Source organism: Hyaena hyaena, unplaced genomic scaffold (assembly GCF_003009895.1).
Source record: "Hyaena hyaena isolate Hyena2069 unplaced genomic scaffold, ASM300989v1 scaffold_229, whole genome shotgun sequence".
Lineage (NCBI taxonomy): Eukaryota > Metazoa > Chordata > Mammalia > Carnivora > Hyaenidae > Hyaena > Hyaena hyaena.
In genome coordinates this window covers 388,275-413,496 of record NW_024080861.1, presented here as the reverse complement: position 1 = coordinate 413,496, position 25,222 = coordinate 388,275, and the positions used below count along the sequence as shown (strand labels likewise).

Genomic DNA, 25,222 nt, shown 5'->3' with positions numbered 1-25,222 from the left:
GGGGCCCAGGCCCATCATGGATTGGGAAGACTGACCAGTAGAGCAGGGAGCCCAGTGGAGAGCCAGAGGTGTGGAGGCTATGAGGTACCAGGGAGGCTAGTCAGAGAGCTTCCAAGGAGGAAGAAAAGGGAGGATCTCCAACAGACCCTATCAGCTCGAACCACTGCTGGGAGCCCAGAGAGCTATACCTGCCAAGTACAATTCTCAGGGATCACTCTGTCAGCCAAGTCCTGGTGGCTGGCAGCCTCTCTGGCTCCCGAGGCTAGATCCCCTGAAGGCTCACAAATTGTGTTACTCCCTCACCTTTGAGTGCCTTGCACAATTTCTGCCCTATCCTGCCTTCCGTTCAACCAATCCTCAGTGTTCTGCCTTTTCAAAGCTAAGTAAGTCCCAGTCCCAACAAAAACAAGCTGCCACACTGAAGTGACTTAGAGCAAATGCCTTTTGGTGATTTTTATGCTACTACAAGAACCCTAAAATAGTAAGGAATATAGCGTATTAACAAAATGAAATTGTAGTTCCTTCAAGGAACCGGTTAAACCCACGAGGGGATGTCCAGCATGCGGACTCTACAGTTTCCTCTTCTGTCCAGAGCTGTGCTCTCATTGAGGGCAACACCGGTGGTCTGACCAGTCACCCTGCAGCCATGACGCCTAAACATTGCTCTCTAGGCTTCCTCATCAGTTTCTTCCTGACTGTAGTGGGTAAGTGCTCCATTTCTTTTTTATTGTTCATGGCTTTGTCGTCTGAGTCTGCTCCAGGGACTGTTAGAAATGGCACAAGTGCTTCTCTGGGCTTTGTAAAAAATGTCAGCTTTCTTCTGTCGTGGAATGATCCAAACAGACATGGGGTCAATTTCTGTCTGCAGCCTGAATAACTCCACGTGGCCTTAATAAGTAGCTCCTAAAGAGGAGGCATACGAGAAACTTCACACAGGACAAATGGACATCCATCTCTCTGTCTCCTTAGCACTTCCTTTGCCCTCAAGGAACACTGTGGCATGGTGTTTTTGAGCAGCCTCCTGAGCCAGACTGCCTGAGCCTGGATCTCAGCTCTGTCATTTGCCATCTAGAAAACCTGGGGTGATTGACTTGACCCCCTGTGCCTCTACTTCCTCATCTGTAGAATGGGGATTGTAAGTCACTGTGAGGACTGGATCAGTTAATATACACTAAGTGCTTAGAGCAGTGCCTGGCACAGTATAGATGCCACAAACTACATGTAAGAATTTGCTGTTGGTCTTCACAGAGAACTTTCCAAGAGCAGAGAACATCTGCTTATCCCATGATACCTCTGATCAAAGTCATCAAAACCCCAAGTTAACAGGTACCTCTCAGTATCAGTGGCTCAAGTAACTTTCCCAAGACTAGAGTTGCTCAGTGACTGATAACATAAAAACAATTCAATCCTTCGTCTTTCAGAAATGTGTGGATTTGAGTACAGGATACCTTTGGTCTGCAGCAATAGCAAGGACTTGTTTAGCAAAATACAGCAGGAATTCAAGCACTGCCAAAATGATTCTGGCTCTACATGTTACCAGACCTGTAATTTTGGGCAAGATCCACAACGTCTTTAAGCCTCAGCTTCCCCATGTGTAACATGTACTAATAAAAATGCCTACCTTATTAGGTGGTTGTGAATATGAAATGAGACGTAAAGCTTTCAGCACCGTGTCTGATAAATGGTTAATGTTTGTACATGTCCAGTGATCAGCGAATGCCAGCCAGAAGGAGGGGGAGGGAAAAAGGAGGGGAAAGAATATCCTCAGGCTCTCAGGTTTTTTTTTTTTCCCTACCATTAACTTCTCTCTCCTGAGGCTTTGCTCTTGGTTTCTGTGGTGGGTGACAGGCAGGTCTTGCAGTCAGATGCTTGGGTACAAAAACAGCCTCACCGATTTTGTCTGTAAGAGGGAGACTGCAATAGTGCCTTTCTCATAGAAGAGCTGGGCAGTTTACATGAGTTAATGCAGGTGCAAGCCTGCAGTGCCCACTACTGAGATTTGCTATTATTGGTGGTGGTGGTGGAGGTGGTGTTACGAAAGTGAGAAAAAAAAAATGCAGAGATGGAGGAGATAAAGGACATTGAGTTGACACTCTTCAGGGTGGTAGATCAGCCTTAGGCTCAGGCTCCAGGAAATTGTGTTCATCATGTTCTAGGACTTCTGGAATGTTTATGTACTACCTAGGATCGATCCAGTAGTGATTTTGGTGAGAAAAATCAACGGTGGCAGTAGCCTCTTACCATGAACACATCACCATTTGATGCACTGAAGAAGTTCCAAAAAATAAATATAAAAGCAAAAAAAAAAACCCAAACAAACAGTATTTGGTTGGTAAAAATAAATACCTAAGGAAACAGCCTCCTTTAGTAGGATACAACAAATCTTAAATGTTCAGAGCTGAGATCATGGGCTCAGGGCTCAGAAGTATGTTCTGACATCTCAATGATTTTTGAGCAAACACTTGAAGGAGGTAAAGAAATGAGGCATGCGGAATTCCAAGGGAGAAGCAAGGCCAGTGCCAAGATCCTGGGGCGGGACCACACCCAACAGAGGCAAGCAGGAGCCAGGAGGCCACCCTGGAGAAGGGGGGTTTGTGGCGGAAGATGGACTCTGGGAAAAGACCAGGATATACTTCCTGACGTCCTCTCTTTCTGCCCGACTTCCTCTCCCTGATCAGAAACTTTGCACTTGGTGGGAGGCAAAACTTCATGTCTGTCCAACTTAGACTGTCAGCTGGTTAACGAAAAGGCAGATTAACAAGAGAAAAACAAATCATTCATTAATACATGCAGCGAGCACACACCACAAGGGAGGAACCTAAATAACTCAAAGGGCAGTTTAGCGTTCCAGCTCATCTAGCATCTTCAAAGAACAACACATTTGCAGGCATGTGACAGGACACATGACAGCAATTTTAGGCTTCCATGGGCTGCAGACTGTGGTAAGGGGAATAAACACATGGGAGGAAACTAATGGAAGAAAGTTTGTTCGCAGATTCCTCTGGTGCCATTCTGGGCTGATAAGCCCGTCTCCAGTAAAAAGAGAATGTATACTTGCCTTTAGGCAGAAAAGGGAGAAGGTTTTCCTGTGTTTGCTCCTTCTTAAGTGCCTTCAGCTCACAATATTTTTTTATGTCAAAGAGGCATATTTTAGTGACTTATTCTAGTTTCCTTCAGACTCCGGAATAAAATTTTGTCAAGATCTCTTGCTTCCACAGGACTGAATGCAGGTGAGATTGGGTCACTCATTCAATGATTTGAGGAGGAAAGCACAAGCTACGCCAGTACGCAGTGATCCCCTCTCCTGCCACAATTATTGTCATGACTCTCTTCAGAAGACAACAGGGACTTGTGCAGTCTCCCTTGAAAGCATGGACAGGTTCATCTCAGCAGTTATGGTTAGGTCCCTGAACATACGTTGCAAGCTGGTGAGTGCAGCCATTCAGGACCAGGTGGCAAAGCCTCACCCGCCTGCAAGAAAGCCACATCATCTGCTAGAGGTTAAAGGCCAATGAGACAAGACCCGGAGACTGAGAAAGAACCTGAGAAAGGAGAAACCGAGTTCTGGGCTAAGTTCCTAGGGCCAAAATTGATCCCAGGCCAGATTTCACCTTAGTGTAGCAATAACATAATGGCTCCTAGGAAGGTGGGTGATTTCTTAATAAAAACCCTCAAGGAAGTTGGTACAGTAGGAACATAGCTAAACATCATAAAAGCCATATATGGAAAGCCCACAGCTAATATCAATCTCAATGGGGAAAAACTGAGAGCTTGCTCCCTAAGATCAGGAACACGGCAGGGATGTCCACTCTCACCACTGTTGTTTAACGTAGTGTTGGGAGTCCTAGCATCAGCAATCAGACAACAAAATGAAATAAAGGGCATCAAAACTGACAAAGAAGAAGTAAAACTTTCACTTTTTGCAGACAGCAATGATAACTCTACATAGAATACCCAAAGGACTCCACCAAAAGGCTGCTAAACTGATGCATGAATTCAGCAAAGTTGCAGGGCACAAAATGTACAGGAATCAGTTGTATTTGTGTACACCAACAATGAAGCAACAGAAAGAGAAATCAAGAAATTGATGCCATTTACAATTGCACCAAGAACCATAAAATACCTAGGAATAAACCTAATCAGAGATGTACAAGATCTGCATGCTGAAAACTATAGAAAACTTATTAAGGAAATTGAAGAAGACACAAAGAAATGGAAAAACATTCCATGCTCATGGATTGGAAAAATAAATATTGTTAAAATGTCAATACTACCCAAAGCAATCTACACATTCAATGAAATCTCAATCAAAATTGCACCAGCATTTTCTCAAAGCTAGAACAACCAATCTTAAAATGTGTATGGAACCACAAAAGACCCTGAATAGCCAAAGTAATGTTGAAAAAAAAAAAGCCAAAGGGGGAGGCATCACAAACCCAGACTTTAGCCTCTACTACAAAGCCGTAATCATCAAGACAGTATAGTATTGGCACAAAAAAAGACACATAGACCAATGGAACAGAATAGAGAACCCAGAACTGGAGCCACAAATGTATGGCCAACTAATCTTTGACAAAGCAGGAGAGCATCCAATGGAAAAAGACAGTCTTTTTAGCAAATGGTGCTGGGAGAACTAGACAGAAACATGCAGAAGAATGAAACTAGACTAGTTTTTTTTTTTTTTTTTTTTTTTTACACCATACACAAAACTAAACTCAAAATGGATGAAAGACCTGAATGTGAGACAGGAAACCATCAAAACCCTAGAAGAGAAAGCAAGCAACAACCTCTTTGACCTCAGCCACAGCAATTTCTTGCTCAACACATCTCCAAAGGCAAGGGAATTAAAAGCAAAAATGAACTATTGGGACCTCATCAAGATAAAAACTTCTGCACGGTGAAGGAAAAATCAGAAAAACTAAAGGCCAACCAAAGGAATAGGAAAAGATATTTGCAAATGACACATCAGATAAAGGGTTAATATCCAAAATCTATAAAGAATTTACCAAACTCAACACCCCCAAAACAAATAATCCAGGGAAGAAATGGGCGGAAGACATGAATAGATACTTTTCCAAAGAAGACATCCAGATGGCCAACAGACACATGAAAAGATGCCCAGCGTCACTCATCATCAGGCAAATACAAATCAAAACCAGGCTGAGAATCTACCTCACACCGGTCAGAGTGGCTAAAATTAACAACTCTGGAAGCAACAGATGCTGACGAGGATGTGGAGCAACAGGAACCCTCTTGCACTGTTGATAGGAATGCAAATTGGTGCAGCAACTCTGGAAAACAGTGTGGAGGTTCCTCAAAAAATTAAAAATAGAACTGCCTTACGACCCAGCAATAACACTACTAAGAATTTATCCAAAGGATACAGGAGTGCTGATTCGTAGGGGTACACATGTATCCCAATGTTTATAGCAACACTTTCAACAATAGCCAAATTATGGAAAGAGCCCAAATGTCCGTCAACTGATGAATGGATAAAGATGTGGTTTATATGTACAATGGAATACTACTCAGCAATGAGACAGAATGAATCTTGCCATTTGCAGCAACGTGGATAGAACTGGGAGGTATTATGCTGAGTGAAATAAGTCAGTCAGAGAAAGACAGATATCGTATGTTTTCACTCATACGTGGATCTTAAGAAACTTAACAGAAGACCATGGGGGAAGGCAAGGGGAACAAAATAGTTACAAACAGAGAGAGAGGGAGACAAACCGTAAGAGACTCTTAAGTACAGATAATAAACTGAGTGGGGTGAGGGGGATGGGGGAAAGGAGAAAATGGGTGATGGGCATTGAGGAGGGCATTTGTTGGGATGTGCACTGGGTATTGTATGGAAGTGATGAACCAAGAGAATCTACCCCCAAAACCAAGAGCACACTTTACACACTGTATGTTAGTCAATTTGACAATAAATAAATAGAATAAAATAATATAATATAATATAATATAAAATAAAATGGAAGGTGGCCTTGGTGTGGGCTTTTCATCTTGGTCATTATATTCCATCACCATCATAGAAGGAACTGAGGACAATATTTCTTTTTACTGCTATTTACTTCCTCTGGAGCTTGGGAATGGGGTGGGAGGATATCCTTTATGTTTATGTAGTCCGGAACACAGTTGTTCTGAAACTTCAGTGTGTGTAAACCTTGTCACATTCAAGATCCAAAATGTCGACTTCCAGGCTCCACCTCCACCGTCTACACTTACAGCAATTACTTTAGGAAATCCTGATGCAGATATTCCATTGAAAAGAATTGCTAATAACAATAGTGCCTGTATCAGTGTTCATTGTTTTTCCTTCCCTTTTTATTCTAGAAACCCAGTCAGCCCATGAGTCTCTGATGCCTCAGCGAGTACATTTTCGATCTCAAAATTTTCACAACATTTTGCACTGGCAGCCTGGGAGGGCTTGTACCAGCAATAGCAGTATCTATTTTGTGCAATATAAAATGTAAGTAATTTGAGCTTCCTCCAGCTGATGGAGATGGTCACTAGAATTTCATGTTCTAGAATGCAGTGGAGTGTGAGGATCTTTTTCTCAGTTTCAGAGAGGTTGAGAAGAAGTAGAAGTGGGGGCAGGCGTGTCATGTCTCCTTGAAGGCTGCCTGGGGACACAAAATGCATGATGATGTGAGTCTGTTGGGGGAGATGTTTCATCCCTTGGAGACCCAGCACCGGGATCTTACAGGCTGAGCCTTCAGTTTCACAATGGAGCCTGGCACATCGAGGCCTCTCAGGATACATTTGCCTAGTGAATGCTGGAAGCAAATTGGTTAGCACATAGTAGGTACTCAACTAAGGTGATGCTATTGATAATTGAAGAACAAGCCGTGGGACATGAGTGTCCAAAATACATTTTTTAATTTAAAAGCCATTTTTGAAAATTTAGAAAATTCTTTGCAAAAACGAATGGCTCCTATAAGCAGGAACACAGACCAGAGCACGCTGCTGCATGCCCCTCTCTAGGCTCCTCAGGCTGTTGCTGGTGGATCATTATCAAAACCCAGATATAATCAACTCCTTTCCTGGATCCAGGCCTGGAAACAGAAGCTCCTGATATGCAAATGGTGGGTTTTCCCACTCGTACATTTCTTGGGGTTTTCTGGGCCTCCTCCTCCTCCTCTTTCATAGTTTAAGATGCTGGCTGAGACATACTGAGACAGGAGATATTGCACTTTCGCTCTCATGATTTTCTTCCTTAGAAATTCAGAACATCAGATGTAGCTGTGGATCAAACTCTCAATTTTTATTCCATCAATTCCTCCATGTCTCTCTGGCATGGGGGTAGGCTCAAGGTCAGATCTTCCCATTAATTAATCTCTTGCTCCCTTCACAAGATCTATTTCCAGAAGTTTCTCAGTCTCTAACTACTGCTGCTTTTCTCAACATATTTTGTGTAGCAGCTGCAAAATTTATGCATCTTTATAATAAAAACTCCATCCCCAAAGGAGATTTGTGCATAGTTGAATATAGGGATGGGTTTTTTTTTTTTTTATATACTTCCACCTTATGCAGTATAAATAGAGCCTGTTTATGGTCTAGTATTGAAAGTAGATTAGAACTTGTTTTACCATGAAACTAATGAAGATTAACGTTTAAGTTCCCATGGGAGGATTTTATATTTGTAATGTTTTTTCTTAAAGAATACCCCCAAACTTGTATGGGATTCAGAATGCCTGGATCCATTCCTCTTTATATGGTATTTTCAAGAGCACAATGCAGATTTATATTTTTGAAATCTTTCACTTTGGTGCTATTCCATTCATGTGGGGCTACTGTTAATATATGTCCTATTGGGACAGAACAACAACAACAAAAAAGAGCTATCACATTAAGAGAGAAGCCAGCCACAACAGCTAAATGTAGATAGCAAAGACAATGTCCCAACAATAAATAACAATTAAAAGACATCAAAACTGTACTCAATATATGTTACGGTTATGCTCTAATGGTGTCCTTTGATAAAATGCAACTGCTGCCATTATATAGTTTACAGAGTATAGATGCCAGAAGTATTCCTCATTGTATGGCCAGAAAGCTAGATTTCAAGTCTTTTCACAAATATTTTGGGAAGACTTTCACCCCAGCTTCTAATTTCCACTCTGTTTCCACCATCATCTTCTTGTGTCTTTTCTGAATTGTGACAGAAAAAGAAGGGAAGCTTTAATCTTCCCTTTTGCTGTTACACCATCCCATAGTCTTGGGCTGAGTCAACCTATCTGTTTCTTTGTCTCAGACCTTTCCTTCATGGTCTCCCCTCCCTCACATCTAGTTCCTCCTTCCAGGATTCCCTCACTACAACCTCTGCCCCATTTTCAACAAAAAGATTGACCAGATGTGTTGGGTAAGCAATACCTGAGATAAAAAAGTGGTAGCAACTTCTCAGAATTGGCCACATTACTCAACAGCAGGCTGATGAGAAGTGAAGAAAACCACAGGGTTGAAACCTCAGAAGCATTAAGGATGTGGGAAGCTAGTACTCAAAGTGGAAGTTCGTTCATATACTAGAAGAATAACTTCACTAAGTATTAAAAACCCCCAAATCCCTTTGCTATGGATACAGAGGTGTTTTTCTTTCACCAAGATAGCACTTTGATTAATAAGAATAAAAGATTTGTAAAAGGTACTTGAGAGTAGCCATAAGCTTTCACAGGGGTGCTGATGTTGGAGGACAGAGCTCAACCAGTCTAAAATATTCCTAGACTGAAAAAATGGATGATTCCTTCAATGGGAAGGAAAAAAACACCTCAGATCTTTGTCTTTTCCTTCTCTAGGTATGGACAGAGACAATGGAAAAATAAAGAGGACTGTTGGGGTATTCTCGAATCCTTTTGTGACCTTACTAATGAAACATCAGATATACAGGAGCCTTACTATGGGAGGGTAAGGACCATCTCAGCTGGGATCCGCTCAGACTGGACCATGACACAGCGCTTCACTCCCTGGTGGGAAAGTGAGTTCCATGGAGTTCCTTTGCATTTGCTCTTCCCAACCCCGAGGAGTCCCATAGAGCAGGCCCTATGTTTGCTCAGGTCTGCACCATCATCTCCTTTGATCCAATTCTCAGAACAACCCAAGAAGATGACTTTTACTATCTTTTTTTTATAGCCCATAAACCCAAGGCACAGAGGCTTCAGTAGGTGGCCAGGTCTCACAGCCCATACAACCCAAGTTAGGATTCCATTCTACTGCATCTGACTGCAGAACCCACAGTCTAGACTGCTACCCGATTGTTACCTGCTAGGAAAAAAGTCGTTTTAAACAGTAGGAAAGGAGTCATAATGCTGTAGTCCTTTCTTGAGCATAGGAAGTAAGTTCTTTAAAATACTCTTCAGAAGGATTTTCTGTTGAGGAAATTAAAACTTTAGTCATTTCCCCAAAGGGAAGACCAAAAGTTTGCTCTTGTATCCATTCCTCAATGACATATATTCTTTTTCTCAGTCATAATCCTAGAATAATATAATATAAAATATAAGTTTAAGAAACCATGACCAACAGACCTTATGTAAAATAATAAACAAAAGGAAAAGAGTAAAAAGAAAGTGTTTAATCTATATGTACAAAAATATGCATACAAAGCAAGAAGGAAAGTATAGATATTTACCACAGTCCTCATAACTGTGATTAATCATGTAGCTGTAGTTAGTATTTATAACTTCTCTCTCATTATTAACTCAACATTTGCTTTCTTTCCAGGTAGTACCTCAGCTCCTCACTCTTGAGGAGTTTAAGTCCTTTTAATCTTTACTATATTAGTTTAACATAATCTTACATTGATTTTTATCACTGAATGTAAGAGTTCTAAGAGGCACCCCAGGTGACACCAAGCATACTTTTACCTGACCCTGTTGTATATATAGCAACTCTGCTTCCCCTAGATAGTCAGAACCAATTGCCCTAAACAACACAAGGATCTTATTTTTTCCTTGTTGGTTAGATGGCATGAAGAGCTCAAACAAGAGGAGGCCTCAATTTCCAATTTTTTTAAACCATTGTTGTTATAATCAAGTATATGGGAAACAAGCCATTTCATGAGTTGTTCATCATGTTTAACCATGAGAATTGCCCCTCCCATTTCCACTTCTTATATCCTAGATCAGTAAGTGCTGTCTATGGAAGAAATAGCACCATATGTTGGTCACAAGAATATACTAGTTCATGTTCAACTTCACAAGATGCTCTCAAACTGAGTTTTCAATTAGCCACTTTATCTTCCTTTTATAAAAGCAAGAGTTTCTAAGTGATGAGATATATCAGAAGGTCAAATACTCCTGTGGGTATGAGATTGACTTCACCTCTTCCATATTAACTTAATTCTTCTGTCATAAGCAATGTATCATCAGGTACTATGTTCATGAATGAGGCATTCATTACATTCATGGTGGGGTAGTCAGAGGGACTGCAGATAAAAGCATTGAAGCAGAGAAGACAAATCTATAATCAGCAAACTGTCTATTCCCCTGTCCCTTTCCCCTCCCTGTTGGAAGGGATAAAATAGGTAGGTAGGTAGGTAGGTAGGTAGACAGACAGATAGATAGATAGACAGACAGACAGACACAGATAGAGATAGAGATAGATAGAGATAAAGATAGAGATAGAGATGATAGAGATGATAGAGATAGAGATAGAGATAGAGATAGAGATGATAGAGATATGTATACTATATAAAGTGAACTATACTGGTCCTCTTCTACAAGGAAGTTGGATATTCAGTGTATCAGTTCAGCTTTGAAAAAGGAGGTCCATATTGTTGAATCTGTATAAAGCCTCCATTCCTTTCACACAACCATTTTGTTCATAAGCCTATGGAGCAAGTATGAAACACTGGGGAAATAAGTTTTCACTGCCTCCATCTAGATTTTTTAAAACAATTTTATTGAGATATAATGGGTACCCCTTATAATTACCTATATAATGTGTATGATTCAGTGGTTTTTAGTATATTCACAGATATTACAACCATCACCTACCATCAATTTTAGAACATTATCATCACCTCAAAAAGAAATGCCCTACTCTTTAGCTATGACCATCCTATTCTCTCATTTCTCCAGCCCCTCAGCCCAAGGCAATGACTAATCTACTTTCTATATGTATAAAGTTCTCTGTTCTGGACATTACACATGAATGGAATCATATATTATGTGATCTTTTGTGACTGGCCACTTTCACTCAGCATCATGTTTTTAAGGTTCATTCATGTTGTATTGTGTATCAGTACTTCACTTCTTTTGTGGCTGAATAATATTCCAGTACAAGAATATGTCACATTTTGTTTATCCATTCCTCAGGTGATAGATATCTGAATTGTTATTACATTTTAGCTATGATAGTGTTTCTATAAACATTCATACACAAGTTTGCGTGGAAACAAATAGTTTTATTTCTTGTAGGTATATACACAGGAGTAGAATCCCTAGATCTCATATTAACTTTATGTTTAATCATTTGATAAACTGCTATACTGTTTTCCAAAGCAGCTGCACCATTTTACGTTCCCATCAGCAGTGTATGAGGGTCCTGATTTCTTCACATCCTTAGCAACACATACCTGACCTTTTGATATAGCTGTCTTAGTGGGTATGAAGTGATAGCTCATGTGGCTTTGATTTGCATTTCCCTGATGATTAATGGTGTTGAGTGTCATTTCATGTGCTTATAGGCCATTTGTGTATCTCTCTTGGAGAATTATATATTTAGCTCCTTTGCCCATTTTTAAATTGGCTTACTTATCTTTTTATTATTGAGTTGTAAGAGCTCTTAATTTATTATGGATACCAGTCCTTAGTCAGATATATGATTTTCAAATATTTTCTCCCATTCTGTGGTTTGTCTTTTCACTTTCTTGATGGAGCGATTTGAAGCACACATTTTTAAAATTTTGATGAAATCAATCTATTTTTTTCCCTGTTGCTCATGCTTTTGGTGTAATATCTACAAATCCTTTGCCAAATCTAAGCCTATGGAGGTTTATCTGATGTTTTTTGAAGAGTTTTATAGTTTTAGCTCTTACATTTTGATCTTTGATCCATTGAGTTTGTTTTTATGTATGGTGTGAGGTAAGGGTCCACCTTCATTCTTTTATAAATGGCTAGCCAGTTGTTCCAGTGTCATTTGTTGGAAAGGCTATTCTTTTCCCTTTGAATGATCTTGGTGCTCTTGGTGAAAATAAGCTAATCATAGACCTGTGGGTTTATTTTTAGACTCTCACTTTGGTTTCAATGTTCTATACATAAATCTTTGTGCCAGTACCACACTATCTTAATTTCTGTTGCTTTGTAGCAAACTTTGAAATTGAAAAGTATGAGCCCTCCCACTTTGTTCTCCTGTTTCAAGATTGTTTTGGTTATTCTGGGTCCCTTGCAATTTCATATCCACCTAGATTTTTGAAAGCTTCCTTTTGGTGGGTGGATTTTACTTTGCATTCACATGGACATAGAAATCTTTGCTTCAGAGTCCATCCACATACCTCTTCTCCAGACCTCCTGCCCCCAACTGAGTGTGTATAATGCTGTAGCAGTCCACTTCTGGCCAGCGCCATCATGTCATGCAGAACCTTCTGGGAAGCAGGCTTTTTTTCTTTTTTCTTCTTAAATTAACTAGTCATAGGGGACTCTTCAAGATGCCATAACTATAGAGGAAGAAGAAATGATCAGACAGTATGTGTAGTTGTGCGGAAAGGACAGACCACCTACTTTTGTAAATTCATTTGATGCTAAGACCTGCTAGAGGCTAAACTCCTATAATCTGTTTCCACTTGCTGTTGTCATGTTTTTGTGCATTTTATGACTTTCTGTATCAGAGGACACCCAGCTTATGATAGGAAACTCAGACCACATGGCTCCTTGGTATCTTTTGATTCAAGCATTCATTTTCCATCAGGGCTCAGTGACAAGGAAGTCTGAAGTTTTTTTTTCAAAAGAAACATAGTTTTTTTCTAAAGAGGGTATGACTTTGTTCCAAGAAATCCAGGTACTTAGAATTGCCACAGTCTCCAAATAGCATCCTGATCTGCCACAGATATTTTGAAGATTGTTGGATTTTCTGGATCATAAAAGACAAGTAGTGACATCTTTCTCCTTTGCAACATGAACTAGTTGAGAAGTCTGTCATTTAGTCTGGGTCCTTCTCAAAGTTGAAAATCTTATGGGTTACTTTGTAAATGAGTAGCACAACTAAATGAAATATGTGTTTCCTACAAAATGCATAGAGGCCCAACAAACCAGTGAAACTTTCTTAGCAGTAGGGGATGCAAAATGAAACAACTTGTCTTTCACTTGAAAGGAAACATCTCAACAAACCCCAGAGGAAATATAACTCCAACATGTTTCTATAACATGTTTCCTACTAAAGCATCTATAGTGCCTAGGACATTAGGCATACCAAGTTCAAGCAATATCATGATATCTTGTGGTAAAAAGATCAGAGACTCTGTAGACTATATGTGATAGAGGCCCACACGACTATGAAAGCCAAGTGAAAGGAAATTGTTCTGATGCTTTCTAATTATTGGACAAAAGAAGGAAAAAATTCTCCAACCAATAGCTATATTGATTGACTCGAAAACAGAGACACTGTAACTGAATAGCAGTTATACCATGGTCATCACCTAAGTACATTTACAATTATCCTTCTTATTATTTAAGATCTATGGTTTTGGGAGAGGAGGAAACAATTCAAATAGATGAGTTAAATGAGGGAAGTGGTACATTTCACTACCCCTGCATTTTTCAAAGTGTTTTTGATGCATAAATTTTGTCCAAAAGAAGAATTCCATTGGCTTCCACTTGACCTTTCATCCCATAATACCCTCCATGCCAATGAAATGGAAATAAACTTGGAAATGGATTCTGTCAGTTGTGGTGTATATCTTATTAAATTTACTTTTACTGCCTGACTACTGTAAGAATGCACTAAAAGAGGCATCTGAGTCCCCAGAAATTATTATCAACTCAGAATCAGGGTCCCATTACTGGCCAGAGTCTACACTTACCTTTCTCTAATTCGCAATTACCCTCTAGGAAAGGATGAAAGACTTATCATAAAACTGGTAGCATTATTGCTTCACTTGCCTTCCAAATCTCACCCTAATGATCTAACTAGTACAACGTCCAATTAAATCCAAACTAATTAGATCATTTACAGAATGCTAGATGCAATGGAATTTAGAAAAAGACATCTTTAGGGGCACCTGGGTGGCTTAGTCGGTTAAGCGTCCGACTTTCGCTTGGGTCATGATCTCGCAGTTCGTGGGTTCGAGCCCTGCGTCGGGCTCTGTGCTGACTGCCAGCTCGGAGCCTGGAGCCTATTTCGGAGTCTGTGTCTCCCTCTCTCTTTGACCCTCCCCTGCTCACACTGTCTCTCTCCTAGAAATAAATAAAAAAATATTTAAAGAAAAAGAAAAAGACATCTTTAGTTTGTCAAATCTTCAACTAGTAAGAGAGTGGCATGGCAATCGAGTAAACTATCCATGGCATCCAGCACAGTGTTTCCTGGAATAACTTGAGATTCAAGCCCAACACACTCCATCAACAATTCTCTGAGGGAGGAAAAGGAGACTGTACAACTAAGCTGGTACACAGCGGTGAGGGGAATTTGCAGAGTAGTTTAATTACTATATTCAAACTTCCAGATGGGGTCAACTTCAAATTTATTTGCAAACAAAGCCTTCTTCAGTGTGATCCGTTAGGCTAGTTGGTAAGACTAGCCAACGATGTTGGGTGAGATGAGCTGAAGTTTTGACTCAATTCTATTTAAATTGAGATAGTGTTGCATGAAGAAAGGTTTGTGTTCTTTCTGTATGACTGTCCCAGGAAGGGAAAAACTCAAAAAAAAATTTTTTTAAAGCCAGGACCACTTAAGAGAGTAAGAAAGCAGTGCATAACACGGTCAATGCATAACACGGTCAACACTGGAGCTACTCTTGTTGAAGAGAGAGCAACAGCCCTGCTCACTTGCCTCATCCTTTACCTCCAGTTTTGCCTCTCCTGCCGCAGGTCTTGAGGTTTTCTGAAAAAAGTGTTTTGAGAAACACGTTGCTAGGATAATAGAACAGCGTGTTCCTAGAGCCTATGATACAGGCCTAATGAATCAACTGAATGCACTGACTCAGCCTGAGACACGTTTCTAAACAACAGGGTGTTGTTTTAGGTTAAGGGGTTCTGACTCCTAGTATCTATGTAGGGACAAAGCAACATTTAAGAAAAAAAACAACTCCTTAAGTTAAAGCAGCATTTGAGGCTCAGTATGATGTCAGTCTTACCTAAAACCATATTGTTTTGAATTGAAAATAGCTGTGAAGTTTGAGAATAGGCCTGATCTTCTAATGGAAAGACTTAAAATCATTCAGCAATGGCTGAATGACTTTATTCCTTCAGCATGTGTTTATAAAGCACTTACTAGGTTCTGGGCATTATACTAGGTTCTGGGGAGAAAATAGCAAGCACATGAGACACAAAGAAGTTTCTTTCTTCATAGAGATTACTATTCAATGGGGAAGACAGATCTTAATAAAATAATAATACAAATGAACATAAAATGATACCAAGGACAGGTGGTCCAAAAGAGACCCGCAGTGCTATGAGAGCCTAGTCAAGGAGAGACATGATCAGGGATATCAGGAAAAGCATATCTCGGGAAATGACACTTGAGCTGATATTGAAAGATGAATACAGGTTAACTAGACAAGAAAAGGTGGACAAGGCCCTCAGGCAGGAGGAAGCATGACAGGTTCAAGAGACTGAAAAACAGCTGCATGTTGATGAGGGTCAGGCAGAGGGGCTGGAAATAAGATGGGACAAGAGAGACAGACCAGGAATGAGAATGTTCTAGTAAGGGGTTATGACATTCTTCAGAAAAAATAGAAAGGGATTTTAATCAGGGGATGATGTCATCAGATTTGTGTACTGAAAAGATCACTTGGGCTGTCTGTGGAAATACAGATCACAAAAAAAAGAGACTGGATGCAGGGAAGTGAGTTAGTGAGTTCTTGTAATAGCCGGTAAGAGTCAGGATTCGGCTTAAATTAGGATAATGGAAAGAACTATAGAAAATTTATCATCGAAGGGACATTTGGTAGGAAAAATTGGCAGGCCTTGGAGACGGGCTGCATATAGAAGTAAGGAAGAAGAGGGGCGCCTGGGTGGCTTAGTCGGTTAAGCGTCCGACTTTCGCTTAGGTCATGATCTCGCGGTTCGTGGGTTCGAGCCCCGCATCGGGCTCTGTGCTGACTGCCAGCTCAGAGCCTGGAGCCTGTTTCAGTCTGTGACTCCCTCTCTCTCTGACCCTCCCCTGCTCACGCTGTCTCTCTCTCTCTCTCTCCTAGAAATAAATAAAACATTAAAAAAAAAAAAAAGAAGTAAGGAAGAAGAACGTATCAAAGATGACTTCCAAGCTTCTGGCTTGCATAACTGGATGTATCACTGAGATAGTTTTTGATGAGGCTGGATGGGAAAAGACCAATTTGATGGGGTGCAGAGTAATGGAGACCATAAGTCAGTTTTGAATATGATTTCAGATATCTAAAGGAAACACCTATACAGATCCAGGACTCTATTAGACACACATTTGTGAGTCATTTGCATATAGTACAATTGGCATTGATAGGATTGTCTAGGCAGAAAGTATTGAGAAGGAGTGTTGAATAAACCCAGGTGTCTAAAGGATGCCTGAGTACAAGGTAGGAGGAAACCAGTGAGTCCATATATTTGTGAATGCTCTGGAAGGCAATTGCTTCAAGGAGAGAAGAGTCGAGTAAAACAGTCTTGGGAGATCAAGTCATCTTAAATCGTCCATTACAACAAAATCGCAAGTCAGTGCATGGGTCAAGAATGGTCACTCCATTACAAAGCTCAGCAGCACAGACCACACAGTAGGGGCTCCTGTGATGTCTGCAGCCAGGCTCACTGGTATTCTAGACCAACACTTGAAACATATACATCACCTGTATTTCAGATTAAATATCACATTAAGCAATACAAATCTAAGATAATGAATGCATACATTCAAAGGACAGATTCTGCATGCATGTGATTGAAAGAAAATTCTTCAATAATAATAACTTGGGCCAGAAGGAACAAGGATTAGTCAGTTTACACATAAATACATTAGTGGGGAAAGAAAATACACAGTAGTATTTAACCTTGCCAGTATCCATCTTTAACTAATGTCCACCAGTTGAGTTAAGTCTAAACTGAGAGTCACATTTTAAAAAGAGAACTGGATTTTTTTTTTTTTTGGCATTTTGTTTCTTTTGTGCTAGATATGTGCCAAGATTGTTAAAAATGTTTTTAATCCAGGAGAAAGTTAAGCATACATTAAACTGGCCTACAAAACTAAGCAATAACTCTTCTCACCTTGTAAGGGACAGACAAGGGGTCTACAGTCACTAGAATTTGGAGCAAGGAAATTACAAACAGGCTTAAGTGTCAACCACTTCACAAAATTTAAGTGTAAACAAAGCAGGAAATCCTTCATCTTCAAACCAATTAGACAAAATTGCTGACAATTGAGAAGTGAATTAACAACTTTTGGTTTCAGACTAAATGGGGTGGGTATTTGTGACGGTAGAAACTGTCCTCTTCTAAAATGCTTGGAAAGTCTGGTAAAACATAATTTTTTTTTAACTCTGCAGAGGAACATGAAAGGAAACAAAGGAAATCTCCTGGGTCTGCAAAGCAAAGTAGCTGGAAAACAGTAGCTGTTTCCCAGACGGGAAACTAGAGGGTAAACAAAGTGAAGTCTCGCTGTCCTGAGGGCATTTTCCCAGACTTGGTAACTAGCCCCTAAGTGGCAACAGCCCCCCACCCTTGGGGCAGGAGACAAGGTTGTAGGTCTATGCAAGGTGGGGAGTTACAATTAGCACCCTCATAAAATCTTAGCCGGTCAAAGAGCTCCTATAAGAAAAAAGAGCAGACTAGGAAAAGCCCTCCCAAGAAAGAGAGGAAACAAAGAAGGGCGTATGATTCATTCTTGACTTAGTTATCAGATGTTTCCTAAATTCATAAAGGCTTGCGATTCAGATATATCCAACTTTCAAGTTTCAGAAAACACCATCTTGACAGAGATACCTTGCAGACACAAAAGCAAATCCCAGAGTTGAGAAGCAACACAACACAGGTATACAGTCATTTGATTTGTGTCCGTGGTTTAGTTCAGCGTCATCACTATGGTCTAAATGAGATGATTGTTATGCCGAGAGACGTTGGGACCAACCGAGACCGCTGAAGCCAAATTAAGGGAGTCTTTATACTCGCTGGGACTGCACAGACTTAACACAGAACTCTAAATGTGTGGCCCCGAGTCCAAGGACTTAGGGCTTTCTATAATGAGCAAGCAGGCAAGTGGGCAGTACAGAATTGACCAGTTATTGTAAAAAGGCTACAAAGCGATAAAGAGAGCAGCCCTTATCCCGGTATGGAAGGCAACATTTGTTATTTTGAAGGCATGGCTCAGGGTTTTGGGGAGTTTCAAGGGAATAGCCATTATCTCAAGGACAAAGCATGCAAACTGTGTCATAAATAACCATTATCAGGGAATATTGACCCTTGTCTTCTTATTTGTGTTTTTCCTTGCACCTGAGGATAGTTATGTAGCCCTCCGAGTGCAGGCCCAGAAGGTAAACTCTGGGTCAAGATAGAAGGACTGAGGCTAAATTCATGTGCAACACTAGATCAATTGGAAAAGTAATAAATCTTGTTCCCTTACGTCACCTGTTTACAAGACCAAATCTGGCTGGATGAAAATAATAAAACTTAGCAACTACACCTTGTGAGCCAAAGCACCTGCTTCTATTTTTGTAAAGAAATTTTATTGTAACATAGTCACACCCATTTCCTTCCATTTTGCCTGGGACTGCTTTCACACTGCAGGCAATGGCATAGTGAGCAGTTAAAACAGAGACACATGCAGCCCAAAAGCTGCATTTTATTTATTATCTGGCACCTCACAGAAAATGTTTGCCACCTACTATTCTGTAAGATAACATAGGAGAATATTTTCATGACTCTGAGACAGGCAGATCCCCAAAAGTACTGCTGATGGAGGGAATGACCAGTAAATTGAACTATACTAAATTTAAGAGCTTCTTTTTATCAAAACGAACCATTAAAATGATGAAAATACAAATCCCAGTGAGAAGATATTCACAGTGCTATATCTGACAAAGGACTGTGTTCAGAATGTGCAAAGAACTCTTACAAATTAATAAGAAGAAGACGAGACAACCAATTAAAAAAAAGGGCAGAAGATTTGAACAGCTCTTCACAGAAGAGGACATCCAAATGGCCAATAAACACGTCCATTAGTTGTCAGGAAAATGCAACTTAAAAACACAGTGAATTAGTACTGTACACTTACCAGAATGCCTAAAATTAATTAAAAAAAATAATAATGCCAAATGTTAGAATGTGAAAAATGAGACTTTCATATACCACTAAAGGGAATATTAACTGGTAGGTTCCCTGAAGCATGGAAATATCTATAAAAGCTAAACTGATATAACAACCTAAGCCTGTGAATAGATAAATTGTGATATACATATAATTAAATACTATATAGGGGCACCTGGGTGGCTCAGTCAGTTGAGTGTCTGACTTCAGCTCAGGTCATGATCTCACAGTTCGTGAGTTTGAGCCCCGCGTCAGGCTCTCTGCTCTCCACACAGAGACTGCTTCAGATCCTCTGTCCCCCTCCCCACTTCTGCTCCTCCCCTGCTCATGTTCTCTCACTCAGAAATGAATAAACATTAAAAAAATACTCCATAGCAATCAAGAGAATGAACTCTTGATACATGCAACAATATGGATTATTATATACTTTATATAATATATATATTAGTTTGCGAGGGCAACCACAGAGTACCACAGACTCCCTGGCTTACACAACAGAAATTTATTTTCCCACAGTTCTGAGGCCAGAAGTCAAAAACCAAAGTATCAGCAGGTTTGGTTTCTTCTAAGGCCTCTCTTCCTTGGCTTGGCTTTCTCTCTGTGTCCTCACGTGGTCATCCCTCTGTGCTCACGCATGTCGGAGTCTTCTTGTAAGGGCACCAGTCATATTGGATTAAGGCCCACCAATATCACCCATGAAGTCAATAGGACTTCATTTTACTTTAATTAACCTTTTTAAAGTCCCTGTCTCCAAACATGGTCGTATTCTGAGAAACAGGGGGCTTAGGACTTCAGCCTATGAATTTTCAGGGGACAAAATTCAGCCCATAATTATATATCTGTGTCTGTATCTATCTATATCTTTATCTATATCTGTGTCTATATCTATATCTATATCTGTAGACCTAGATCTAGATATATATAGAGAAAGAAAGAATCCAGTCACAAAAAAAGTGTATATTGCATGACTTCAAAAACTGACATATATGGTAATACACATCAGTACAACTGTGGTTATCTTCTGGGATTAAGTAATTGGAGGAACCATGAAGGAGGTTTCCAAGGTGCTAGTAATGTTCCTTAATCTGGATAATAGCTATTCAGGAGTGTTTATTTGTAAAGATTTATTGAGCCATATGGTTTATTTGTCAGTATCTACTTTACAGGCCAATAAATGTTTATTTAAAATTAAAAATTCAGGGGCACCTAGATGGCTCAGTTGTTTGAGTGACCAACTTTGGCCCAGGTCATGATCTCATGGCTTGTGGGTTTGAACCCCACGTCGGGCTCTGTGCTGACAGCTCAGAGCCTGGAACCTGCTTCAGATTCTGGGTCTCTCTCTCTGCCCCTCCTCTGCTCATGCTCTGTCTCTGTCTCTCTCATGCTAAATAAATAAATAAATAAATAGACGTTAAAAAACTTTTTTTTAATTTAAAAATTCATACTTAACCTGGCAGGGGAGACCTCGATCACATGGTTCTCTCAGGGCAAAGACCATCCCTTACACTCAGGTCGTTCTGACCCCTGTGATTTCCTCAAGCAGGTGAACTCACCTGTACTTTCCCCAGATTTAAAAAGATTAATTAAATTAAATTAAAAATTTTTGCTCCAAAGCAGCAAAAATGAAAGTATCAACTTTATTATTATTTTAAAATGTTTTATTTATTTCTGAGAGAGAGAAAGAGACAGCGTGAGCAGGGGAGGGTCAGAGAGAGAGGGAGACAAGAATCTGAAGCAGGCTCCAGGCTCTGAGCTAGCTGTCAGCACAGAGCCCGACGGGGGGGCTCAAACCCACGAACCGTGAGATCATGACCTGAGCCGAAGTCAGATGCTTAACGAACTGAGCCACCCAGACACTCCTGAAAGTATCAACTTTAAACATGTGCTCGCACTTAAAACACAAGGTAGTAGATCAATATAAGCAAGTTTGGAAGAAACAGTCATCTACCTTACTAGCATTTCTAGTATTTACCATAGTGGAAGCAAATAGCAAAATAAATAAGTTTAAAGATATAACAGAGGAAATAAAAGCATAATCAAGGGACAAAATATTATTCTTTAGGACCAGATAGACTGAAAAAGACATAAAAATTTTTAAAAACTCATAGAAATAAAAAAAATTAATTTGGGGACTTAAAGATCTGTTTAGACAAGGCTGAATTAGTAAATTGGTGGACTGGAAGACAGGTCTGAAAAAGCCATTCAGAATACTCTGCTGAGGAAAACAGATGGAAAAACAAAAGAGAAGTTAAGATCTATAGAGAATCAAGTAAGAAATTCTAACAGGTGTGGAACTGAAATTCCAAAAGAAAAGCATATATAGCTCTTTATGTACTTATCTCTGTCCGTCTAGCTATCTAGCTATCATCTTTCTTATCTATCAAGAATGGTTAATTTTCAAGAATTATAAAGATACAAATCTACAAACTGAAAATATGTAATGAATACCAAAAAGGAAGACAACAACAAAATCCATTATGGAATTAATTCTTCCTAGAATTGCCATACTTAATCTGAAGAAAATTAAAGTGACTGTTAATTTATCCAATTTTCTTTCCTGGTTCTTAATGATCTGATTAATGATATCAAAATGCAAGGACCAAAAATTCTCTCTCTGGATCCTTCATGCTCTTCCGTAGTATATAACAGAACCCTGTTGAATTAATTTTATAACAACAAATCTTCAAATGGTTTTAAAGCTGCTTTGAAATTTCACATCTTTAAGAGCCTACAAAATATTTTAAATCTCCATCCAAGTAACTTTTTACACTTCATTTTCCAAAACCATCACTATGGGCTAGGGAAAATGTTAATAAATGTCCTCTTAAAGCTGAGGGGCGCCTGGGTGGCTCAGCCGGTTGAGTGGCTGACGGGCTCAGATCATGATCACACGGTTCGTGGGTTCCAGCCCCGCATAGGGCTCTGTGCTGACTGCCAGCTCAGAGCCTGGAGCCTGTTTCAGATTCTGTGTCTCCCACTCTCTCTGAACCTCCCCTGCTCACACTGTCTCTCTCTCTCTCTCAGAAATAAATAAAAAAAAATTTAAAGCTGAATCAGGAGGTACCAGTCTTTGCAAACAAAAAATTGTCTCCAAAGAGAATTCTCAGACATTCATATTTTAGGTGTCAGCAGTATTTCTTCATAATTATTTTGCCCACATCTCTGAGTTTAGTAGTGACTTGTTATTATGTATAACGTGTCCATGTGAAATATTACATTTTTTTAATGATTTGTCAAATTCTCTTCTTTCTCCAGCGAAAATTGATCCTCCAGTCATGAATATAACTCAAGTTAATGGATCTTTGTTGGTGATTCTCCAGGCTCCAGGTTTACCATATAGAGACCAAAAAGGAAAAAATGTATCAATAGAAAATTACTATGAGCTAGTATATCGAGTCTTTATAATTAACAATTCACTAGAAAAGGTAAGTTCAGGTGAAAAGGCAAGTTTGGTATCTTTCTTTTGTTCACTTAAGTAACATTTAGCTCTAAAGTATGTCCATTCTTTTGCCGCTCAATCCCCTCTTATTTTTCTTTACCTTTTTTCAGTTCCTTCTCACTTCCATCCCACTGATGAACAACTTGCAATCGGCATCACCATCAGATATATGTGTGTGTGTATGTGTGTGTGTGTGGGGGGGGTTTGTGCCTTTGCTCAGCTGGTCTCCACTTCATCTTGCCTGGTTAATCTGAAGAAAATGAAAGTGGCTGTCTAAAGATTGGTGCATATTTAAGATTGTTGTTAACAATATTTAATTCCATTTGATGACCACAAATATTCATTTTTATGGGTTTTACACACTCCTTTTAAGTGGCTTTTGGATTACAGCATTATACATTTATGCCAATTTTTCTATAGTATTTTAATCTACCATCTGTGCCTTTATCTTGCTTGATAGTTAATTGAATGTTCCTTTTTGGTGTCCATCTAAAACAGTGTTCCTATGGTTGTGGCACAGAAGCTCGCTCGAACTGGTTCAAACAGAAAAGTGGAGGGAGAAGTGAGGAGTTTAATAAAATTCCAAATAGATAAGTGATCTTAGGGACAGGAAGAAGCAGGAAATAAAAGGCTGCAGGCTTTCAAGTGACAGGGAAGGACAAATAGAGAGTCTTAAAGGATCCCAATCAATCCGTCTCTCTGGCCACATGTCTCTTGTCTACAGTGGTCTCCAAGTCGCCTCCATTTTCCTCACTGTGCAGTGCAAATTCTTGGAAAAGAAATTCTGGCCACTGGGCCAACCAGTCAGTAGCCCTCATGTCGCATGTACACAGCCATGACCTGTCTCTTTATCAGGTTGTGAACTAGAACTCTGGAGAAAGACGATGTATCTGGGAAGAAACCCTACAATTTCTACCGAGAAACCCTACAACAACTACTACCGAGACTATGGACAACTTAATAGAACAAACCAGTGACTAACTGAAAACCATTTGTCATCTTACTTTTCCCCTTATGTACAGGAACAAAAGGTATATGAAGGAGCTCACAGAGTTGTTGACATTGGAGCTCTGGCACCTCACATGGATTATTGTGTAGTGGCTGAAATGTACCAGCCCATGCTAGACAGAAGAAGTCGGAGAAGTGAAGAGAAATGTGTGGAACTTCCTTGAAGGGTTGTGGAGTGCTCCACAATATGGAAATCAAAAACTCTCTGAGAATGGGCTGTCCCAGGTTTGAAGGATCTCACTGAAAGTTGTGTATATATTTTCTTGATGCAGTTTGTTTCTTGTTTGCCATTAATTACATCTTGGGGAACTCTTTGTTTATCCATTTTCTTCCTTTACATTTTACTTGTAAACTAATTTAAGCAACATAGCTCAAAACATTAGAATTTAAAGAGGAGGCAAAGAATAAAAGGCTCTCTGAAACGCAGAACTTTATATCTGAATATAGCATCCCAACAACAATTTGCATTGCTGTAAGACAGCTAAATAAACATTTAAGAGACAAGGTTAGAGTAGACATTTAACAAAATAGTGTTGGATTAATGTTTTTAAGAGAGTGCTACAGATGAAAGCAATCTTGAAGCAATACTTTTTCACTCTCTATTGAGACAGTTAACTTGACATAAATATGCCAATTTTTACATAAATGGAACTTTTACTTGCATGAATATTTTTCCATGCATATCCTATTTTATATGAATATACTTTTTCACACATTTATTTTCTGTTGTAAAATATTTTTACTGAATGAATCAGTATCTTCTTTTAACTTCTATTCTATGTAAATAAAAATAGCATCTGAAAAAAATTTCTATGATCTCTGGATTAATATCTAGATTAATATTGATGATAACATCTAAATACCAAAGGAAGCCTATGCAATATAATTTTCCTCATTTAATACATACACTAAGGATTTCTTTTCCGTGTTTGTTTTGTTTTTTTTAATTTTTTTTTTAATGTTTTATTTATTTCTAGGAGACAGAGAGAGACAGCGTGAGCAGGGGAGGGTCAGAGAGAGAGGGAGTCACAGACTGAAACAGGCTCCAGGCTCTGAGCAGGCAGTCAGCACAGAGCCTGACGCGGGGCTCAAACCCACGAACCGCGAGATCATGACCTAAGCAAAAGTCGGACGCCTAACCGACTAAGCCACCCAGACGCCCCTGTTTTGTTTTTTTTAATATTGCCCTAAAATTATTCATCCTTATTCTCAAAATCAAGTAAATATCTTTCAGCAACAAAGTAAAAAGAAATTTTAATGCCAATTTATACCACAGTTACTACTCAACTCTCCCAGCAAAGGGTCCTTGCCAGTAGCCCTATCATCTTCTCTATGCACAAGGATGTTATGAATGACAGTTTGA

General features: G+C 39.6%; 1 protein-coding gene and 1 pseudogene across 1 annotated transcript; both read left to right on the top strand.

The window, feature by feature from the left end:
* The first annotated feature begins 507 nt into the window (after positions 1–507).
* Positions 508–24,109, top strand: IL22RA2 (interleukin 22 receptor subunit alpha 2). The gene is made up of 5 exons (XM_039243594.1): positions 508–704; positions 6,340–6,475; positions 8,799–8,977; positions 22,668–22,837; positions 23,874–24,109. Exons 1-5 carry the CDS (start codon positions 647–649, stop codon positions 24,021–24,023), a joined length of 693 nt encoding a protein of 230 aa, XP_039099525.1. The 5' UTR covers positions 508–646; the 3' UTR covers positions 24,024–24,109.
* LOC120239382 lies at positions 20,854–20,975 on the top strand (annotated as a pseudogene).
* Positions 24,110–25,222: the final 1,113 nt, after the last annotated feature.

Excerpts from the sequence above, each read along its gene's own strand:
- IL22RA2 (XM_039243594.1), top strand. The coding sequence starts at position 647 with ATGACGCCTAAACATTGCTCTCTAGGCTTCCTCATCAGTTTCTTCCTG. Across the intron at positions 705-6,339 it reads TTTCTTCCTGACTGTAGTGG|AAACCCAGTCAGCCCATGAG; the intron begins GTAAGTGCTCCA and ends TTTTTATTCTAG. Across the intron at positions 6,476-8,798 it reads TATTTTGTGCAATATAAAAT|GTATGGACAGAGACAATGGA; the intron begins GTAAGTAATTTG and ends TTCCTTCTCTAG.